The 20,140-nt window shown below is 40.3% G+C and overlaps 2 protein-coding genes across 17 annotated transcripts in view; one reads left to right on the top strand and one right to left on the bottom strand.

Annotated features, from left to right (window-relative positions):
- Positions 1 to 20,140, top strand: part of ryr2a (ryanodine receptor 2a (cardiac)) — a 153,422-nt gene that overhangs the window by 9,580 nt on the left and 123,702 nt on the right. The gene's annotated exons all lie outside the window — the stretch shown is intronic.
- On the bottom strand, positions 3,424 to 7,059 carry LOC138406010 (uncharacterized). Its single transcript, XM_069517254.1, has 3 exons — positions 6,826 to 7,059; positions 3,813 to 4,395; positions 3,424 to 3,717 (listed from the first exon to the last, which is right to left on the bottom strand). Exons 1-3 carry the CDS (start codon positions 6,901 to 6,903, stop codon positions 3,656 to 3,658), a joined length of 723 nt encoding a protein of 240 aa, XP_069373355.1. The 5' UTR covers positions 6,904 to 7,059; the 3' UTR covers positions 3,424 to 3,655.

Below are 20,140 nucleotides of genomic sequence, written 5' to 3'. Positions count from 1 at the left end.
AACAGCAGTTACAAAGTGATTCACAAAGAGGACTCGGAAAAACAAGAATCCAAAACAACAAGCAAAATAATACGAGTTATAAGTAATATAGTATAGTAATATTAAGTAATATTAATAAGAATTTATTTATTCGCAGGATTACACAAAAAACCTACTTGACAGTTACCAGGAATCTCGGAGGAGGGGTGGGATGAGGGTCAGGAAAGATCCCATTAAATTCTGGTGCGGACCTGGAACTGGACTGTCTGGCCTTGGTGGAGGTGTTCACTCTGCTGAGTTCCCTTGTAGTTTATTATTGTTTTTAGTTCTAACTGAAGTGAAATAATAATTCACAGAACATGCACTCAGCTGAAGTTACTGCACAGTAACAACAGAGGGAAGTTTAAGGGTCCAATTAAAAGATAAAGAGTTGTTCTTAAATCATCTGTGTGGAGCCAAGGCAGAGGACATTGGAACTGTAGCAATAATATGCGACTAAAGAGTGCATCATGTATTTATATTTGTACTACAATTGAACCAGTGAGACTTACATTTAATATTTGCCAGTGCCTCCGTGTGACTTGTATTTGATCGATGAATTCAGACACAGTATTTAGATACAAAAGTGTTCTGTGTGGGGAAAAAGTGAAATTAATTGTGCACCTAAATTCCATTTCCACCGACAGTGATAGATAATCACAGACACACCTTTAATAATAATAACAGTAGTTAATTGAATTGATAAAATGAAGGATAAAGTAAAACAAATTGTGAGCACAAAGAAATTAAATGATGCCGCCGGTGTAAATGCAATGGATATTTTAATTAAGCAGAGAAAAGTACGTAAAGGAATGCAGTTTTGAACAGCAGGTTAAAGTATCTCAGTCAGTTACATTGCAGCCTGCATCAGTGTTTTATTTTTAGCTGTGATGTTTTATATATCCACGGCACTCAGGAATAAGTGTCAGACTGAAATAGTGAGGACGTGACATTGTTTTTTCTAAATACTATTAATGTGTGTTTTTTGTGTGTGTGTGTGTTGTTTATACATCAGCAGCCGTGTCAGTGCTAACTTCAGGAAAATAAAGTATCAGCTAGAATTCTAACAAAAGCCACTAACAAAGAGTTGAAAAGTAAATATTATCTCTGAAGGTGTATTCAGGGTAGAAATGGCAGTGGAAAACGCACACACACACACACACACACACACACACACACACACACACACACACACACACACACACACTAAGAGTGATGATCCCCTTTTCTCCATATGAAAGTTTAATGACTTCCCTCCTAGTTTTATAAACGCTATGTCCTGTTTGAGCCTCACAATTCCCTAACCATCTATCAACCAAGCACTTTGCCACTGTGTGTGTGTGTGTGCGTGTGTTTGTGTGTGTGTGTGTGTGTGTGTTTGTGTGTGTTTTGTGTTTCAGATGTGTGATCTTTGCAGACAGACATCGCTTCAGCTTTAAGGTGGATTTTGTACATTTATAAGAAGCATCATTCTGTCATGTCACAGTCCTCCATTAGACTGGAGCCCTTTCAGACAGGACATTGAGTGTGTGAAGTGAATAGTGGGACACTACAAAGCACAAGTCGCCGTTTTTGTTCACCTTTGTCGTCTTCATTCTTATCGGAAAACATTGATGCAGAAAACCTGACATAAGAAAAACTGCTGTCGTTACTCTTACATCAAAGTAACTTGGTAATAGATATCAATAAGTTTTTAGCCTGAATGTCCTCTGATATCGATAGCTGAGATTTTTTTTTGTCGCAGTGTGACAGATTCTACTAATAGCATTAGTACTGTACAAAGTTAGGGATGCCCCCCCCCCCCATCTCCTCTGAGTGTATGACACCAATATGATGCTCACTCTGACACACACAGTGACATCATCAATGTGACGTGCAAATGAGCGATAGAAAACTGAACAATGTTTTCACTTCACCTCCGGCTGCTTCACTGTCTCTTTCACTCCGTGTGAGCGAGTGTGGGCGGGACCAGCCCCAGGCTCGTGTGTGTGTGTGTGTGTGTGTGTGTGTGTGTGTGTGTGTGTGTGTGTGTGTGTGTGTGTGAAAAGACAGGTCAGCAGCGGCAGAAAAACACTGGACTCTTACCCTTTAAATAGAGAGCTGGACCAGCCCCCCCCTGTGCTGGGGCAACACTGGGATCTAACAAGTCATCCTGCAGACAAGACAGGAGCGCTCACACAACGATCGTCATGTACACACATTATTTTAACATGTTGCATATTGTTTATTAGTTACGCAATCGCATTTCACTCAGACAACTCACGTTCAAATGTTTATTGCAACAGGAGAACAGGTTAGCGTTCTCCCGTCGGAGCCTGAGGTGGATGCTGGGGTGGTGGAGGGGCTGAAGCAACTGGCAGCGAGTGAGGGGACATTTTCTCTGCTTAAATAGACTCCCAGATAGGGTTGGTGTGTATTATAGATGATTGTAGAGAGTGAGGCACGTCATGTGATTGGAGCAGCGTTGCTCCATTGCTGTGGCGAAAGCTGATTTCTTCTTGATTTCAGTGATATTGCGACTCACAGGTGACTCAGCATTAATAGAATCAACTTACTTCCACTGCTGATGCTGCTAAAGAATTCAGTCTCTGATCTCCATAGCCACAGTCTTCTATGGTATTATTGTGGCATGACTTTCCATCCCTATGCACTCGCTCAAATTCTCATAGGCATTCATATGCACATCATTTACAAATGTACAAACTCACCCCACAAATAAATGGAAGAGAATTTTAGTATCAGGATGATGATCCACATCCACTGTGTTTACCTTTTGTTAATGCACATTCAATGACAGCAGGCTCCTACAGACCTGTCTCTCGTGACCTGAGACACAATGGAATTAAAAGTGAGGTAGCGTTGGATTGCTTTGGTCATTTGAGGTGGAGTGTGTTCTGATGGTGGCGTTTCATTCAGACAGCATAATGACATCCTGAAGAAGCGCTCTCCGTTCATTGAGCTGCTGTCATCATGTGTCACTGTGATTGGCTCGGCTTATTGCTTCCCTCACTCCTCTGCATCACTTTCTTTCTCCCCCAGTCACACACAGTCAGGTGGTGACTGCTCCTCCTTGGGTCTGGCTGAGCTCGATTAAACGGCACAGGCCACTGCTGAATAATTCAAAAGTAGTAGTGAGGCTGATTGGTGGATTCATAATTAAAATTGGACAACATAATGGTCAGTGCTCTGCTGTTATTTAGAGCCTGTGTTTGAGTGTTAGTCTGTGGTTTGTGCGTCCGGCATGTGAACACTCAGCTGAGTGTTTGTATTTGATTTGTAGTGTTTGAAACTAGGCCCCTTATTCTTCACTTCATTTCAAATATACAAAAAACGTATTTAACATGAATTATTACCATGACCCTTTAAAATACACCATACAGTACGAAAAAAAAATTACAACGAAGTGTTTGTGTGAAATTCAAGGGTCACAATGATGCATGTTGATTTATTTTTTTAAAGGAAAATTCACCCATAAAAAGGGAAATCTATCAATATTTGATAGCTAGAGAAATGGGGGGAATTATTGATGGGCCATAGAATGCTTAAGAATCAATGTTACTGCTGTGTCCATGAGACTCATCAGTTGTCAGGGAGGGGCTTGAAATGCTGACTGAATGCTTCATCATTGCAAACCCATTCACATGATCACAGTCCCGCGCTGAACAAATCCATGTGTCAATATTGTCACAGCGCCACCTGCTGGCGACAGGAAGTGACATGTTTTATACTTTGATGGTGAGACAAGCTCAGACAAGCGATAAGAACATGGTCAGAACTGTGACACTTTTTCAAACCGTGTAAACATTGAGGCGCGGCGAAAGTTGATCCGTCGCCAAAGGTGCCGATTGGACAATGCACAGTGGAGTTTATGACAACTGAGCCTGCTCGGCTTTGAGACCGTCCTCCAGAGCGTTGACTTTTGTCTTCCACTCGTTCTCGATGGGGTGGACCTCTCGCTCTGAGCTTGGCCATGAGCTCCAGGTATTGATGTCCAAGTGACACTTTGATCTGGTGGCACTTGTCGTTCAGCTCCCTTTTCACCCTCTCCAGGTCAAACCGCCTGTTTTTAGGATGAGAACTCAATTTGTAGATGTACTTCTCTTTGTCCTTCAACACCAGCTTCAACTCCTTGAGTTTGTCGTCCAACTCTGTCTGCATGGCTTTTGCAGGGTCATACACCTGCCCCTGCCTGGCCGAGTCAATCTGATCCTGCATGGCCTGTTTCTCCCTCTTCCATGCAGCCTCCCTGCAGGACATCATGACCTTCAGTGCAGCATTTTGATGAGCCAGCTCCATACTCTCAAACTCCATTTCCTTGATCTCCCCATGGTGGAACGCAATTGTTTTGGCAGTAGATGCCACACGATGTCCAACTGACTGAAAGACACAAACATAAATATAACAGGTAAATACACAGTCCCATCATAACTTAGGTTACACGGAATAAAAAGGTTTTTCACCTTTCACACTGATCATCACATGTAATTATTGGTCACATTTAAAGGCTGTTTCTGCATTTCAAGTACAGTATCTCAACACTAAAGTGAAAGTGAAATATCCTGAACAGCAGCTGCATAATGTCCACAAAGACTCATTTCATGGAACGTATTGTAACACACAGACCACAAGTGTCCCTTGGGCCGGTGAGACATTTTTTTTGTGTGAGAAAAATGATCTGTTGTCCTCTAACAGTGTTGGTGCTTCTTGGAGCTGTTGTCTTCTCACTGTCTCGGACTTGTATAATGTGTGGAATATGGAGAGTTAGGTTGGAGCTGTTATCCTGTCACCTGATGACCAATACAACACAGATAACTTGAACCTTCCGTTTTTCTGAATTTTTGTTGATTTCTCCGAGGATTAATCATGTCCACGCTCTAATGCAGACAATGTTGTTTATTTTAGTTGATATGGAACCATGGTAGACGCGGCATGCACAGCTCCATGTGTCAAAAAATCAAAAAACGCTCACTGCTCTAGTTTTTAATTGCATTTCTTTGCCTAACCTTATGTTTCTCAGCTACACATTGGTGGCAGTTACAGGTTTGTAACCCCTTTGTTACCATACATTGGCTGAAAAAAAGCCTAAATCTACCAGATCCAGATTTTTATTTGCATCAACATTTATACCATTTATTTTATTCAGATTGACAAATGGTTGTCTGGGTAATCCAATGAAAATACAGGAACCGCCCCTATCTCGCAATTTTAAAGAAATTGAAAAAGATTCCTACATTCACCTCATGTTCCCGATCAACATGTATCAGGGTCTTCCCTGACCCACCAGTTTGTGGTAATCTGACGAGTAGATTCTGTGTAATCCTGCTAAATATCAAACAAACGCAGAGGAAAACATAACCTCCTTGGGTCGGGGGTGGTAACAGATTTTAAGCTTACAATCTTGTGTTTTTGTACTGCAAAGACGGGGACCAGTATTTTTAAACTTTTGCAATTAAAAGATTAAAGTTGTCAATATTCTATACAGTTGTATGACGTTTGTGCAGATGCCGTTTTCTTGACTGAAAAGAAATAAACAGACTGTGTTAATGCACTGTTAATGTTTTGTGTGTGTGTGTGTCTGTGTGTGTGTGTGTGTGTGTGTGTGTGTGTGTGTGTGTGTGTGTGTGTGTGTGTGCACGCGGGGTGCTTTAAACGTGAAACATTCTTTGAAGGTGACCTTTAACAGGTTCAAAGGATGAACTGAGAGTGGAAGAGGCATGAGTCAGAATTCCAGCAGGGAATTAAGGTTTCTCATTTTAGTTAGCACTGACCAGAGCTGAACTTCTCACAATCCTCCCGATGAAAGGCAACAACAAAACAATTCCAGCAACCGAACAGTGTTGAATAAAAGATTAGCCAGCTCTCAGATGGACTCGTTTCCAGGCTCATCTTGTCCACCAAGAACAGGCGTCCAATCAATCTGCCAGATTCAGTTTTTTCTCCAGATTACCTCCCCGGAGTCTCTCTCTCCTAATGAACCACGGATATAAGTCTAAGTCAAAATGGAGCACACGTCAAATGTATCACTATTTGATAGGTGTAGCCTGCAGTTATTGCCAATTTAAATGTCATTCTAAAGTATCTCAGCCAGCACACAGTATGGACTTAAAAATGGTCCGGTTCGAAAAAGGAAAAAAACAACATACAGGTAAGTGACAAAATATGACCAGTCCACTCTCTGGTCTTACCGAGCTAAATAAACAAGCAGCTGGGATATTAATGCACAGATTAAGTCAATCAAATCCAAACCTGTCCTTCCTTCTCCAATATTCATAATATCTAAAGGAGTGTGTATAGTTGTCACATGCAAGAAAAACGCTTTGAAACTGTCTATATAGAAGCATGTTTTTAAATCATTTTAAAGGGAGGATTTTTATTTTCTGAAACAATTCTATATTACGTATTGAAGTACTTTTCATGACCCATCAATAAAAGTTACGGAAAAGTCGCCTTCAATCAGTTGTCAGGCAGTGCACATCTTTGTGTTTTGGAAGTGTTGCTTTGATGAGAGGGCTGATGGGAGGTGGTGGGATGTATCGGTTGCATTTTTTTGAAGTAGGATCACCAACCCTATTTTTAAGTGGAGAGGAGAGGAGTCTGGGCTAAGCTTCTGATTAACTGACTAGCCAACACCCCATCCCGGTGGGCTAGGAGTCACCTATGTGAATCCCACAAATAAATCATGAGAGCATTAAGGATGTCACTTTTAATCAAATATGGAACTTTAATATACAAATGAGAAGAAATTAAGTATTTGAATTGTATTATGGCTAAAGAATAATGTGTTAGTTTGATCCTTTTCAAACTTACTTGGCTTCTTGCTGGATGCTGCTTTGCAGAATGTTTTATCTTGCTTTTGTCCTTGCTCTGTCTTGCTGCCATGTTCATTTTACTACTTGGATTCCTCCCATGGGCCTTTCAAAAAACTGCATATTAGAAATTGTCTTGACAGCCATTAATCATTTTCACAGTCTAAATATTTGGTTTTAAATGAAAAAAAAAGTCTCCCATCACACAACTGAATTAATGTTTTTCTGGCTGCAACAACATACCAGGTCTGTTTTCTGTGCCACACTTATTCTGAAGATCTACTGTGTAGTGCTATTAATGCTTTGCATTAATGAAATGTTTCTGCACAGTCATGATGACTGAAGTCAATTTGACCAAAAACCTGATTTTTGCAGAACACTTACAATCCTGCTCAAAATTTGTTGGCACGGCAGAAAGTACAAAATTCACAATATTTACAGAAGTAAAGGAAAACTCATTATTTTTGCTCATCCACTTCAAATTTGCAAGATTGGTAATCACAAGAAAAATACTAATATTGGATAATAGGGCAAAATGGGCCCTTGACACATCATTCACATCCTGGCTCAGGGGGAAGAGCAGGTCTTCCAATAACCAGATGGTTTGAATCCAGTCCCACTTCTGTGTGCGGAAGCATCCTTGAGCAAGATCCTGAACCCCAAACTGCCCCTAACGGCTGTTTCGGCAGAATGTGAGTGATGATAGAGGGAGTGCTCCACATAGGTGCACTGTATACATGTGTTTGTGACTATGTGAATTGCAAAACTGAACTGTGAAGTGCTTTGAGTGGTCATAAAGACCATTTACCGTTTGTCCTTTACTATGATTTAGTTGTATAACCTTTGAAAGCATCAAAAGCTTGTAGATGTTCCCTGCAGGCATGCAGAAGCCTCTTGCACCAGTCTGCTGGTATAGCGTCTTCCTCCCTTCGTTTGGATTAAAGCTCTTTGAAGTTTGCAGAAATCCTTTTTTGAAAATGTCACATTACATCTCTCTTCATAGGTTTTCAATTCGATTAGATGTCACGACTCACTGCTGAACAGTTGAAAACAGTTTGTCTTTTTGTGCTGCTCGACAATTACCTTGGTCATCATCTGATTTCCTCATTCCTCATACACATAATGCCTCCAGTACCAGAGGCAGCAGAGCAGTCTCACATCATAATAAAACCTCCACCGTGTTTTCCTGCAGGGGGTTTGTTCGTTTCCTTAGGGATTTCATTTCTTCATCTATAAATAGACTAATGTACTGCATTCCCAAAGAGCTCTACTTTAAGCTTACCTGTCCATAGAACTATTTTCAAGAAAGGCTGGTTTTTGACTAGTTCTGCAAAGATGACACTTGGCTTTTTCTACCTTTCTTTGAACAGTGGTGTCCTCCCTTGGCCCATAGCGCCCCACTTTGTTCACTGTGCAGCGTATGGTGGTGACTGCTGTAGGTCAGGCTGAAGATCTTCTCTGGTGTCTTTTCACAGACTCTTATCAATCTTCGCAGACTCTCATCTCTGTGTCTTCTTTGTGTCACCTCTGTTGAAACAAGGGATATTAAAGTCTTGTGATTGCCAAAGTCTTTTTTTTTAAGTAGTAGCATTTCTATTCTTCTCAGCTCTCTTGTCTTCTAGAAACAGTCAGTCTCTATTGATGCAGAAAATCATTCATTCTTCTCTTTATTCAGGTCTTGTGAAAACTGACAATTAAGCACAGTGTTATATGTTTTTGGTTGAGGACTAATTTAAATCAAAAGTTGGCTAATGATTGTAACCAGGGTATAATTTGTGTATCTGTTTTTTTTTCTCTTTTGTTCAATAACCTCAGAAATGTTACTAACCCTCTGAAAATGGACGTCCCCAGCTGGCTGCGAGATATTGTGGCTTGTATAATCATGGTTAACTCTATTTAAAATAATAACTGTATATTAGCAAGAACATTCAATCTTCTGGCGCTGGAAATCCAAGGCCTCTGACCTCTGACCTCTACCTTATTACATAGTGCACTCAAGATGACGTGATGTCATGATTGCATGCATAAAAATGTGTTGATAAAGAACATTGGCACCACAGAATGGCGGGGGGAGGACCAAAAATCAATAATAATGTATAATTGAAATAACTTGTTGAGTGGTCCCCTGGCCAAGTGTTTCAATATTTAGAAATCTTTTGGATTAACATGTTTGAATGTGTTTATTTATCACTTGGTCATTTTTTCTATTGCAATGTTTTACAGTATTATGGTTTATTGACTTACATAACCTTTGAGCTGAGGTTTTAAAGAGTTTAGTGATCTTGAGCAATTAAAGATGCTCGAAAAACTGACATCGCAGAAAGCAAAAAATACCAGTGTAGCTGCTGGTGAACCATTTCTATTGCAGAATTCAATATTATTATTTCAATAATGTTATAACACTCTAGTTACACAAAAGTTGCTCATTTGCCTTTTTTTCTGAATATATTCAGAATTATGTTCTTGAGTTTCAAGGCAATTTATTTTGAAACTCGCACGTTCATGATAGTTTCAGATGGCAATTTTTTTTTTCTTGCTTTTCTTTCTTAGTTTGTCTTATTGCCAGAATTCAAATGACAAACACAGTTTTTAAAATGTCACTCAAAAGTACATTATTATTGATATTATCACATAGTGGGATGTGTGTTGAAATGTCTGTCTCAGCACCTTGGTAAGAAACTGGTTTACTCAGCTCCACCGACTCTACATATTTTATAGCGTTGCTCTGGAGCAGAACAAATCTTACTCTTCTCTCCGTTCGAACCACCTCTCTCAGACCCTCACTGCAGTGAGGACATTTAAACCAAGCATCAGGTGTGTGTGCGTGCGTGTGTGTGTGTGAGGGAGAGGAAGAGAGAGTTATGAGTGGATGTATAAAAGACGAAAAGCAAGATAGCATGGCACCCCTCACTTGGCTGTGTTTCTCTCTTCCTCACTGCTTCTCACTGCAGTGCTCTTATGTAATCTGATTGATCGTAGCGGAATGTTCCAGTGCAGAGAGGATGGGAAGGAGAGGAGAGGAGGAAAGGAATTGAGCTGAGGAGAGAGGAATAAATGAAATCAGATAAAAGCAAAGGGGAGATGATGATTTTTTACTGTGTCAGAGGAACAATAGCATCTGTAATTGTGATCACTGTTTTCGGGCACTAACACACTTGCTATCTGATGATTGAAGGGGCAGATAGTGTTGAAATTGGCTGCACTGATGATCTCGAGAGAGCTGCACATTCATCTTATGCCCTGTAGTGTTGGTTGGTTCGTTCACCACTGTGGCCCACACGGAAATACAGTTTACAACAAAACATCATAATGGTAGATCGAGATGTACAAAGTTCTAGCTCCTGGGTTTTCCTCCACCTTTTGCAGTCTGCTGCACATGTGCATCAGTGTTTCTGCAGCTCACTCCGATTGACTACCTGTCAATGTAGTGTGATGTACTTCCGCTTTCCGCACTGCCGGTCTGTTCACTTCCTGTCGACGCCAGACTGTTACTCTCCCGTCCAACTTGATGTCGTAAAAACTCTGAGCGCTAACTGTGAGAGTGAAGCAAAGATTGAAGCACGAGAAAACACTGTGTGGAGAAGTGGCTTGCTTCAAAGACACTGCTGCTCTTGGACTAATGACAGTTATAAAACTGTCATGGTTTCAACTTCCATACTACAAACTGTAAATTTTGGTAAATGGTCTGTATTTATATAGCCCCATTCACACACACATTCATACAGTACATCTATTAGTAGAACTTTCTTTTTTTTCTATGAGGGAATTCGGGGTTAAGGATTTTGCCCAAGGATACTTCGGCATGCAGATGGGGAAGAACTGCCGACCTGGTTTAAGGACAACCTCTCTACCCCTCAGCCACAGCTGCCCACTATATATATATATATATATATATATATATATATATATATTCCAGCCCCCCTTGGCCACCTTTACAGGATAAGTGGTACAAATTACGGATTGATGGATGTATTCAATATTTAAAAGATTCCACTGTACAGCAGTAGGAATTGGAAGTTAGGAGTGGTTGACCCGACTATATCAAACAATAAAAAATAATCATGAAATTTAATTAGATTGATAACAGATATTTAACAGCTAACTTGATTTTATTTCCTTTTGAAAAAAGATAATAGTAACGATGGTAAGATGTAGTTTGGAAAAGTAAGCCAGTGTTAATTGGAGCCTCTGTATAGGAGCCTGGCTGTGCTCTTTAAAACACACCAAAGTAGGATAAAGTTTTTTTCTCTGTGACCCTCAACAGACATCACAGCAACCTACATACTGAAAGTTGAGCAGGTAAACGTGTGTGTGTGTGTGTTAGAGTGGAGCAGAGTATGCATAGAGTGTGAATAATGGCCTCTGTGCTGCGTCTCATACATCATGGCAGATGTGTGCTGCGGATGGATGGCTAGCTGCATGGGCTGCCTATTTCTAGACCTACCTGTGGCATAGAACCAACACACACTGTCAAGTTGTTGCTGCAGTGCTGTTTTTTGTGCCGGTCCCAGAGGGCCGTCCGCGGCCTCTCAAAGACACCACCGAACTCTGCAAAGTCTCAACTTCATGCAAAGTGTCCCACATATGAAACAACAGCATAGCCTCTGTAGTGCTCACTGAGAATACAATGAGGTTTACAGTCTCAGTCTGACTTTTAAAGTTTTTTTTGGCATTGTTCAGATTTATTACAGACAGTAGAGAAATGACTGGAAATTATAAAGAGAGACTTTTTATAGACATTGTGGTTCACAGTTGGCATGCCTGTATCTGCCCCTTACCATTATCAGCACCCCAGTCAGATACATCACTTGAAGGTGATGGCCAGTTCTTGCTCATGCCCTGATGTCCTATTCAGTTTGCACCCTTGCACCGATATTTCTCAATATATTGCCTCTTACAAAGTTAGAAGAGCTAATTTTAGAGATTGGTTAAATAACATTGTCACAGCAGATAGAATAAATTCCTTCCTGATATACACTCACATACCAAGTTCTTTATAACAACTCAAACCCCAGTCACCAGCTTTCTGAAAGCAACACCTGTAAACATTTCCTGAGCTTGTGACAAAATTGACACTTTTCAATCCGAAATCTCAGCGGGATTGTTGGAGGGTTACGGTTTTTCAGACTTGAGCTCATGATCCACAGTTCTCATCAACTTTTAATCAATTTTTCCCTCCTCCTCGACATAAAATCTCATATTTGTAACAGATATTATTCCCTCATGACTCACAGCTATGTTTTATTTTTTATATTGTCCCCCTGTTAAACATTCCTAATTCAGACCCATCTGTTCCTAAAAAAGTATCAACCAATCTCAAAATGTATAGTTTACATCTCAGTTCAACAAAAGACAAATTAGCATCCTGGATTAATTTCAGGAAAAACCATAGAGCACACTTTCCTGAGGATGACACAAGATTTTTCCTCGTCTTTAGACTCTGGAAATAAAACAGTGTGTGTTGTTTTTTATCTCTTTTCTGCTTTTAACAGTCAATCACTTCATCCTCTTGGAACATCAGCATTCAAAAGACAGGCCCCGAGTGGTTGGCCTTCCACCATCAAAACAGAACAGCCTCTATTAGAATTGATAATGCATCTTGAATAGTTGATATAGTTCAGTTTGTACTGAATTTCTAGTTTGATTGACTAGAACATTTCTCAGACTCAACTCAAGAGCCAGATAAATCATAATATCTGTGTTCCCAGGCTAGTTGTACTCCTAATGACTAGTAAAATGATTTTTATATGTGAAATATTGTAAATCTTTTTCACGATACAAGAAGATTTAATCAAATGGAGCTGGTAAAAATGGCTGAAGACTAGTCTTTATACTGTGCAGTGTATGATCCTTTATCCTGCTTCAGTTTACTGCAGTTACCTGCTCAAGACACCCCAAACTACAGAAAACTTGCTGTTGTCTGAGCTGCGCTTCATGCAAGGTCTTTAAGGGTGAAAATCATGGATGTACTAAAACTGTGCTCTGCTGATTTAGTAATGCAACTGACAATGGGCAGTTTCAAAAAAGCAGCAAGTTCAGAAATATTGTCTTCTTTTACTACATATTCCTCTTCCTTGTCAAAATCTATAGCACATTCATTGCACAAAATTAAACTTAAGCACCTCGGTCGATAGTCTCAAGTTAAGATGAGTGGGCTCAAGAGGTCTGTTCTATTCTTTCTAGTTCCACACCCTCAGATTTTTTTATTTTCCAGACTTGTAGTTTTCCAACTGATGCTGACAAGTCACGTAATGAGGATATATGAAGACATATATCAGACGTAATATCATTTAAACTCTATCAGGGGCTGAGAGGAGAGGTTCCATATTCAGACTGCACAGCTTTTTCTTGCAGCCCAAATGTGACTGAATTTACTACTTTGGCGCTTTTTATGTGCGTTGCCAGTTCATGCCTATTTGGAATGGTGTGTTCTCTTGGCCTGCGTTGATGCTCCTGAGCTACTTCAGAATTCTTCTTCTTCTTCTTCATCTTTTGGCTGCTCCCTTTTCGGGGTCGCGGCAGATCATCTGCCAATATATCCACTACCCCTCCTATTTGTGATCCGCATGTTTGTTTTGGCACAAGTTTTACGCCGGATGCCCTTCCTGACCCTCACCATTTATCCGGGCTTGGGACCGGCACTAAAACTACCCAAAAGAGTGTCCCTAGTGGCTGGTTTGAGCTACTTCAGAATTATTCCTTGTAATTAGTTAGTCCTCCTCAAACAGTTCTACAATAGTGTCACTTTTTATTGTTCGTCTGCTGGACTTTGAGTGAAGCTAGAACATTTTGTCTTCATCCTACCTGATTTATCTGCAATGAAGATTTTATAGTCAAATGTTTTTCATAAAATGAAACTTTCAGAGTAATTGTTCAAATGTGTGGCTTTCGTATGATTGGAGTCATTTTTTTCATACATTGCATGTCGACTATTTCCGAGGTCTGTTAAGCAAGTGACCCAGGTTCAGACCTTTTCAAAATAAAAGGGGCAGACAACGCATGGGAACGAGACATGAAGTCATGGCCTTGAGATATGATTCTGTTCCTTAATAACAAGACCTAGTGAATCACATGATTTAGCAGTGACTGTGTGCACAGGCGTATCTTAATGACAGGATGGAAACAGGGAGAGATTGAAATGTCGCCTACTTGGTGTGCGTATTAATCCATCATACATGAACATAAATCTTGGTCAAATCAACCACATGTAGTGGAATGTGAGGAGGACTTTGGTGTGGGGGAGGGAGCTGCTGCAGTAAATTGGTCTGACCATGATTGTCAGTGTACAGCGAAGAATTGTTGGGTTATGTTGAAGCAGCAAGAAAATTAGTCTTCCCTACTTTATTAAAGAATTAGCAGGTCAGAAAACTCCAGAGTATAATTTTATTTGAAGGAACAAATACCAGGCTCGCAGAAAGATGCAGACAGGCAGGTACATAAAACAGGTTCTTACACACAGGTAGTCATTACACAGGTAAACACACCGGGAAATAAGGAGCAGATCTGACATTATTCACTGCCTGGGAACAGGCTCATCTTTACACTCTCCTTCAAAATAATCAGTGGGCAGCCTTGTTTCTGATTTCTTGATTACATGCCTCCTTAACAAATTAAATGTTAATTATACTTAATGACTTTAAGTGAAATGATTCATTTATTAAAATCCCTTAAAGCTAATCTCTCAATTAAATGACAAGCATAGGCTGCCCTTCAATTGAAAAAGGTAAGAAGTAACTGTTAAGTTGTAAACTTGCATTTGGACTCTTTACGTCCTGACACAAGGACAATGAATGATTTTGTGTGACTTGGATATAAAACAACTCAGGCTTTTGTTTCTCATGTTTTTCTGCCATATTTTGGTATAAGTATATAGTATGGGTTCTCAACAGCTCAACACAACAACAGAGCCATTCAAGAAGCATCAGCTAAATTTTGTGATGGAGCTGTGTTGTCAGAGACGACAGTCCCTGGTAGGGTTAATGGGGATGGGTCAGACGAAGAGCAATAATGAAATGGCAATATCAGAATTGCATCGCCTCACCCAAACTCGGGGACTGGGGCCCTCTCCTGGAGCCAGACTAAGGCGTTAACTTGCCAGTGAGCCTCAAGTAGCTGGGCCTTGTCCCATGAGAAGATAGTTAAGTAAAGTAGTAAGGCATCATTATGCTTTCCAGGGAGGTACTTTACCTCAATGATATAATTGGCCTCACCTCCAAGCACAGCAGTGGTTGTGAAACCAAACTAATGTGGAGGGACTGCACTTTCTTCTTTTCTGAAGATGCCCTGGATGAGAGGTGTTGCACAAGTGTGGGGATTATCATAAAAAAGGAAGGGATGTTTTAGGCTGACTGTTAAATGTAGAGAGGGTGTCTGCCTCCCGAACTGAAACTGGGAGATGATTCCACAGGAGAGGAGCCTGATAACTGAGGGCTCTGGCTCCTCCACTACTTTGAGAGACTTTAGGGACAACAAGTAAGCCTGAATTCTGGGAGTGCAGTGCTCCAGTGGGGTGATATGGTACTATGAGCTCTTTAAGGTATGATGATGCCATATTATTAAGGGCCTTGTAGGTGAGGAGGAGAATTTAAAATCCTATTCTAAATTTGACAGGAAGCAAATGTAGTCGACAATATTGGAGAAATGTGATCTCTTCTCCTGGTAAGCGAGATGACAGTGTCCGTTTTGGGAACCTCCGAATTGCTCTTTGCAGATGATGGGGTTCTGTTGGCTTCAACTGATAATGATCTCCAGAATGCATTGTGACCATTTCCAGTGGTTTGGAGGAAAGCCAGCATTTCCAAGGCTGTTGCTATGGATTGTCCACTCCTGTTTGAGAGAGTGGCTGCCCCAAGTTAAGGAGTTCAAGTATCTTGGGTTGAATCTTAGGTCACGCACGAGGAAATGACATCCACGACCCACAATACATGTCTTTATGTTTGTATCTTTTAATGATGTCCATCTAGAAAGCATGCTCTTTTAATGATCTGCTTCAAAAGCAAGAACAGGAGTTGACATAAGTCCAATGAAAGACAGTTGACAATAGGTCTGATTTAGTGTATTCTTAGAGACATTAGCTTCCACTAGCTATCACAGCCTGGACTGTTGACACAAGACAGGCTGGTTCCATGGGTTCATGCTGTTAATGCCATATTCGGATCCCACCATCTGCAGCGTCAGCAGAAATCCAGATCCATCAGAGCAGGCTGGTGTCCAGAGTTACCGTAGCCTCTCCGTCAGCTACAACTCATTCTCTTATGACCTATCTGATGCTCAATGAATGGTTTTTGTTTTTGGGTCCATTCTGAGGGCGTGAGGAAATCTCAGATCAGCAGCTTCAGAAATACTCAATCCAGCTTGTCTAGTGAGTGAACAGTACAATCCACTGCAACAGCTGTGAAGATTATAATGTTCAGGTTGTGTCGACCTGGTTCTCTCAGCTTTATGGTAAGATGGTGTTGTATCAGACTGTACCTTATTGTAAGTGTTAAATGAGTGGAGAAAGAAAGGATAAATATTCTGCCTATTTTGTATTTCTGGAGTATGACATGTTTTGTCTTTGCCTGAAAAAGTTTGCTATTTATTTCACTTGCATTGGAATAACATGTTTTCACACCCATCCGCACTGCAATTACACACACACACACACACACACACACACACACACAGCCTTCGCTTATGTCAGCTCATTCACAGTTGATAACGTGACTGTGATGAGGGTGCCAACACACACACACACACACACTGATTTAATCTCTTGGGTTCAAACAGTTGACCCTGGCAGTAGCTGCAGCTACCAAACGATATTCAGTACACAGACCTTTCCTTCATAAATAGGTACAGTAGAAAAATGGTAATAAGATTAACTACACTGGATGTTGATGTTGTTATTTATTTATTTATGTTGGCTTTCCAGCATACCAGAGTGGGTGTGGAGATCTCTAATTAACACAGAGAGTAAATCCTGCTCATAGTGTCATTTCTAACCCAGCAGTTAAAACTCATTTGTAATATTTGCATCTGTGTATTTTATGTGGTCGTAATCCGCCTGCAGTATTCAGACAAAAAAATGTATCTAAAAAAACAGGACTGCACAAGCCTGGTTAATGTGGCCTGTGGGTGCAGCCTGACCCGATGACCAGTGGGAGAACACCATGGCATTTTCACATATGCTGAGGATAGTGCAGTCAGTGAACGTTTCAGTCAGGCTGATATGTGGTCGCCTGCTCTCTCCCACTCACAGAACACAGCTGAACCACAGCCACAGTCAGTGGGAGGACTGCACATTCACTGAGCAGGATTCATGTGAGCCCAAAAATCTGAGACTACAACTGTCACATCTTCAAATCCTCTCCAGTTTAAATAAAATAAATAACACTTGACTTAACATAATGCATCTTTGAATTCCTGGTCTTTTACTCGAGGATAATCAGCAATTGTCGGAAGTTCAGCAGTCATCTGGCAGCATACATGCTACTCAGTGTTATTACCTCATCATCTGACAACAACTGCTGGCCATCGGGAGAATCGGAACTTTTCCCGATGAGCTGTTGGGCCATTGGCTCAATGTGAGAAATACAAAACATCCGAGTGAGGCAGCGGGGGGATGAATGTGGCTGTGCCCAACAAAGCAGCATGTGCAGCCCACTCTGGTTCTACATAGCTCCCTCTCGTCTGTCCCCCTCTCGTCTGTCCCCCTCTGCAGATGTCTACGCTCTGTTCGGTCCCACAGCTCCGCCCATGCACTTACGTTTATGTGTTGATTTATTTTTTTCATTGCTGAATCACAGAGGCCGCCGTACAAAACAGAAACATCAAGGGAAGGAAGAAAAAAACCACTTCAATTCAAACATGCCTGGTGCTGTATTTCATAGTGATGTGTGCAGCTTGAGTTCTGATCCCTATGACAATGTTTCCTTACAAACAACAATAACTAAATCATCATAAATTCTGTTGTTAAATTGTGTAAATATGATTTAATTTATAACATTGGAAATATACTATATACCTATAATCTATGTGCAGATATTAGCACTTCATGTATTGTTTTACAAGTAGGGTAGCTGCATGATTCTTCTCTTTGACATGGGCTGTATGTGAGGGTATACGTTTTCAGTTTTGGTGGGTGGATCCGTCAGACTCAAAAATTAAACTATGCATATTAGTACTGGTCCAGGTGTCAATGATTTTAACTTCTTCACAGAACACACTGTTGGACTTATGAGTCTTTGCAAAATATTGCTCTCCATAGTATCTTTCTAGTATAATATTGAATTATAAAAAAATATAGGTATTATCCAGCATAACGAGGAAGTGCTCAATTAAAAGTCTCTCGAAACTCTACTGTGCTGAATTTAGTGTGTGCAACAGCCACTACTGAAAATAAGTGCCGCTGCCACAAGTGGATAAAGTGCCTGAGGACTTTTACTGTGACAGTGCATTTGCAATGCCACAATCCTTGGCTCACAGATTGATGATACAGTTTGCAGTGACAATGGTGGGATATGATCAAAGGTAATGGAGGCTCTTTGAATATAGGTCTGCGGCAACCTTTTCATTTTATGAACTGACTAATCTACAATTTCCATGGTATATGATTTGAGTTATTGGCTGAGTTGAGTCCACTGCGTGTAATTTAGGAGGATATGCATTTGACACAGTTGATAAACTGAAACTGGCAGAATTTCATAAGAGGAACTGAGGATTTTGTTAATGAAACATGCATAGTATTCAAATATAATATATACTATAATTGTACTATATATATAAACATTCAAATGATAGTGAGTTTTACACAATGCCATTGTGTCTACTAATTCATAAGGATCAATAATTCCTTGTTTATTTGTATTTTGAATTATTTTGTTGAATGCTCTAGTCCCCATGTCAATAAATTCAAAACCAATAGAGTTTATGTAACAGCCCAAATATATTAAATACATCCTGTTTGCAAAAGAAGAATTGATTTGGTTTAAACCATATGCACTAAATTCATATATAGTGTATTTATTAAAAATTCATGTATGGTTATTCAAGCCAAGACTTTATGACTGTCTATTGTTTGAGAGCTGTGGTTGTCCCATTGTAACCAGATTGAAAGAGGTTGCTGCTGAGCTGGTTGTATGATTTCAAACTGCAGCTCAGCTGTATGTGTCTGGCCTGTTTGTTGCTGTAAGATGCACAACAAGTAGAGGAAACTCATACAGTGTACAATTCGACAATGTGCATGCATTTGATGAAACCTGATCCTGCCTGCGTTGATTTGCTGTAAATCCTGACAGAATTCAGAATGGTGAACAGCTGGTAAAACATAGGTTAGGATGTTTCGGAGAAATCTAGACTCCTCTCCTCCGTCTCAGCTCCAGCGTTCAGGTTTCCAGCAGTGGGAGTTGTGTAGGCTGTGTGTAATCACAGTCTACTGATCTTTCTACAGTATTTGCATAATGCGTGATGGACACAAATACACTGGTGTTGGATGTGAGAAGATATGAGAGAATATACCTTTATAGATTTACTGCATATGATCATTATAATCATAGTTGACAAATGAAACTTTAGTTTAGCAAAGCAAAAAGTAGCACTAATGCATACTCATCTGCAGCTGATGATGTCTCCCTCTCAACACAAAAACATACCAAAAGAATGCAATTGTTTTGTATGATATAACAGGTTATAACTGAATGGGAAACTTCTTGACATGTCATGTTAAGGAATATATATATATATATATATATATATATATATATATATATATATATATATATATATATATGTTATGCCTTATATTGTATAATAATATTTTACATAATATAGGTTTATGCATGATCTCCTTATTTTTCTCAGTTCCCTCTGTAATGTCCATGTCCTTTAATGCTTACTGCTAATTGTGCGGTTGGTCTGGAGAGGGCTGCAGACAGAAAAAAAAAAATCCAGCTCAGCTGGAAATAAACATGGCTGAAGGTTAATCGTGTTTTACTGTGTGAAAAGTGAGCAACCGGCAACAATTTGGCCTCCAGATTTTGACATTTCTTGTCTGCTAATGTGGGCTTAACACTATAACCTTGTAATGCAGGCATAACAGAATCTGCAGCCCTGTCTCTGTGAAACACTACACTCACACAAGTCCCTTAAATTCCTCTCTTCTGCCTTGTTGTCCAGTGAAGTCATCCATGATGATAGAAGGAAGCATGTATCTCCACCCTCCTCTCTGTCCTCCTCTTGATTTCTGAGATGTCAGCCGGCTTCAGCACAATCAGCTGGCTCCTGGTGTAAACAGTGTGACATTGAAATGACCAGTGAAAGCACAGAACACGACACTT

The sequence above is a fragment of the Paralichthys olivaceus genome, chromosome 21 (genome assembly GCF_024713975.1).
Source record: "Paralichthys olivaceus isolate ysfri-2021 chromosome 21, ASM2471397v2, whole genome shotgun sequence".
Taxonomy (NCBI): Eukaryota; Metazoa; Chordata; class Actinopteri; order Pleuronectiformes; family Paralichthyidae; genus Paralichthys; species Paralichthys olivaceus.
The sequence above is the reverse complement of the archived record's forward strand: the minus strand, read 5'-3'. Positions and strand labels throughout refer to the sequence as shown.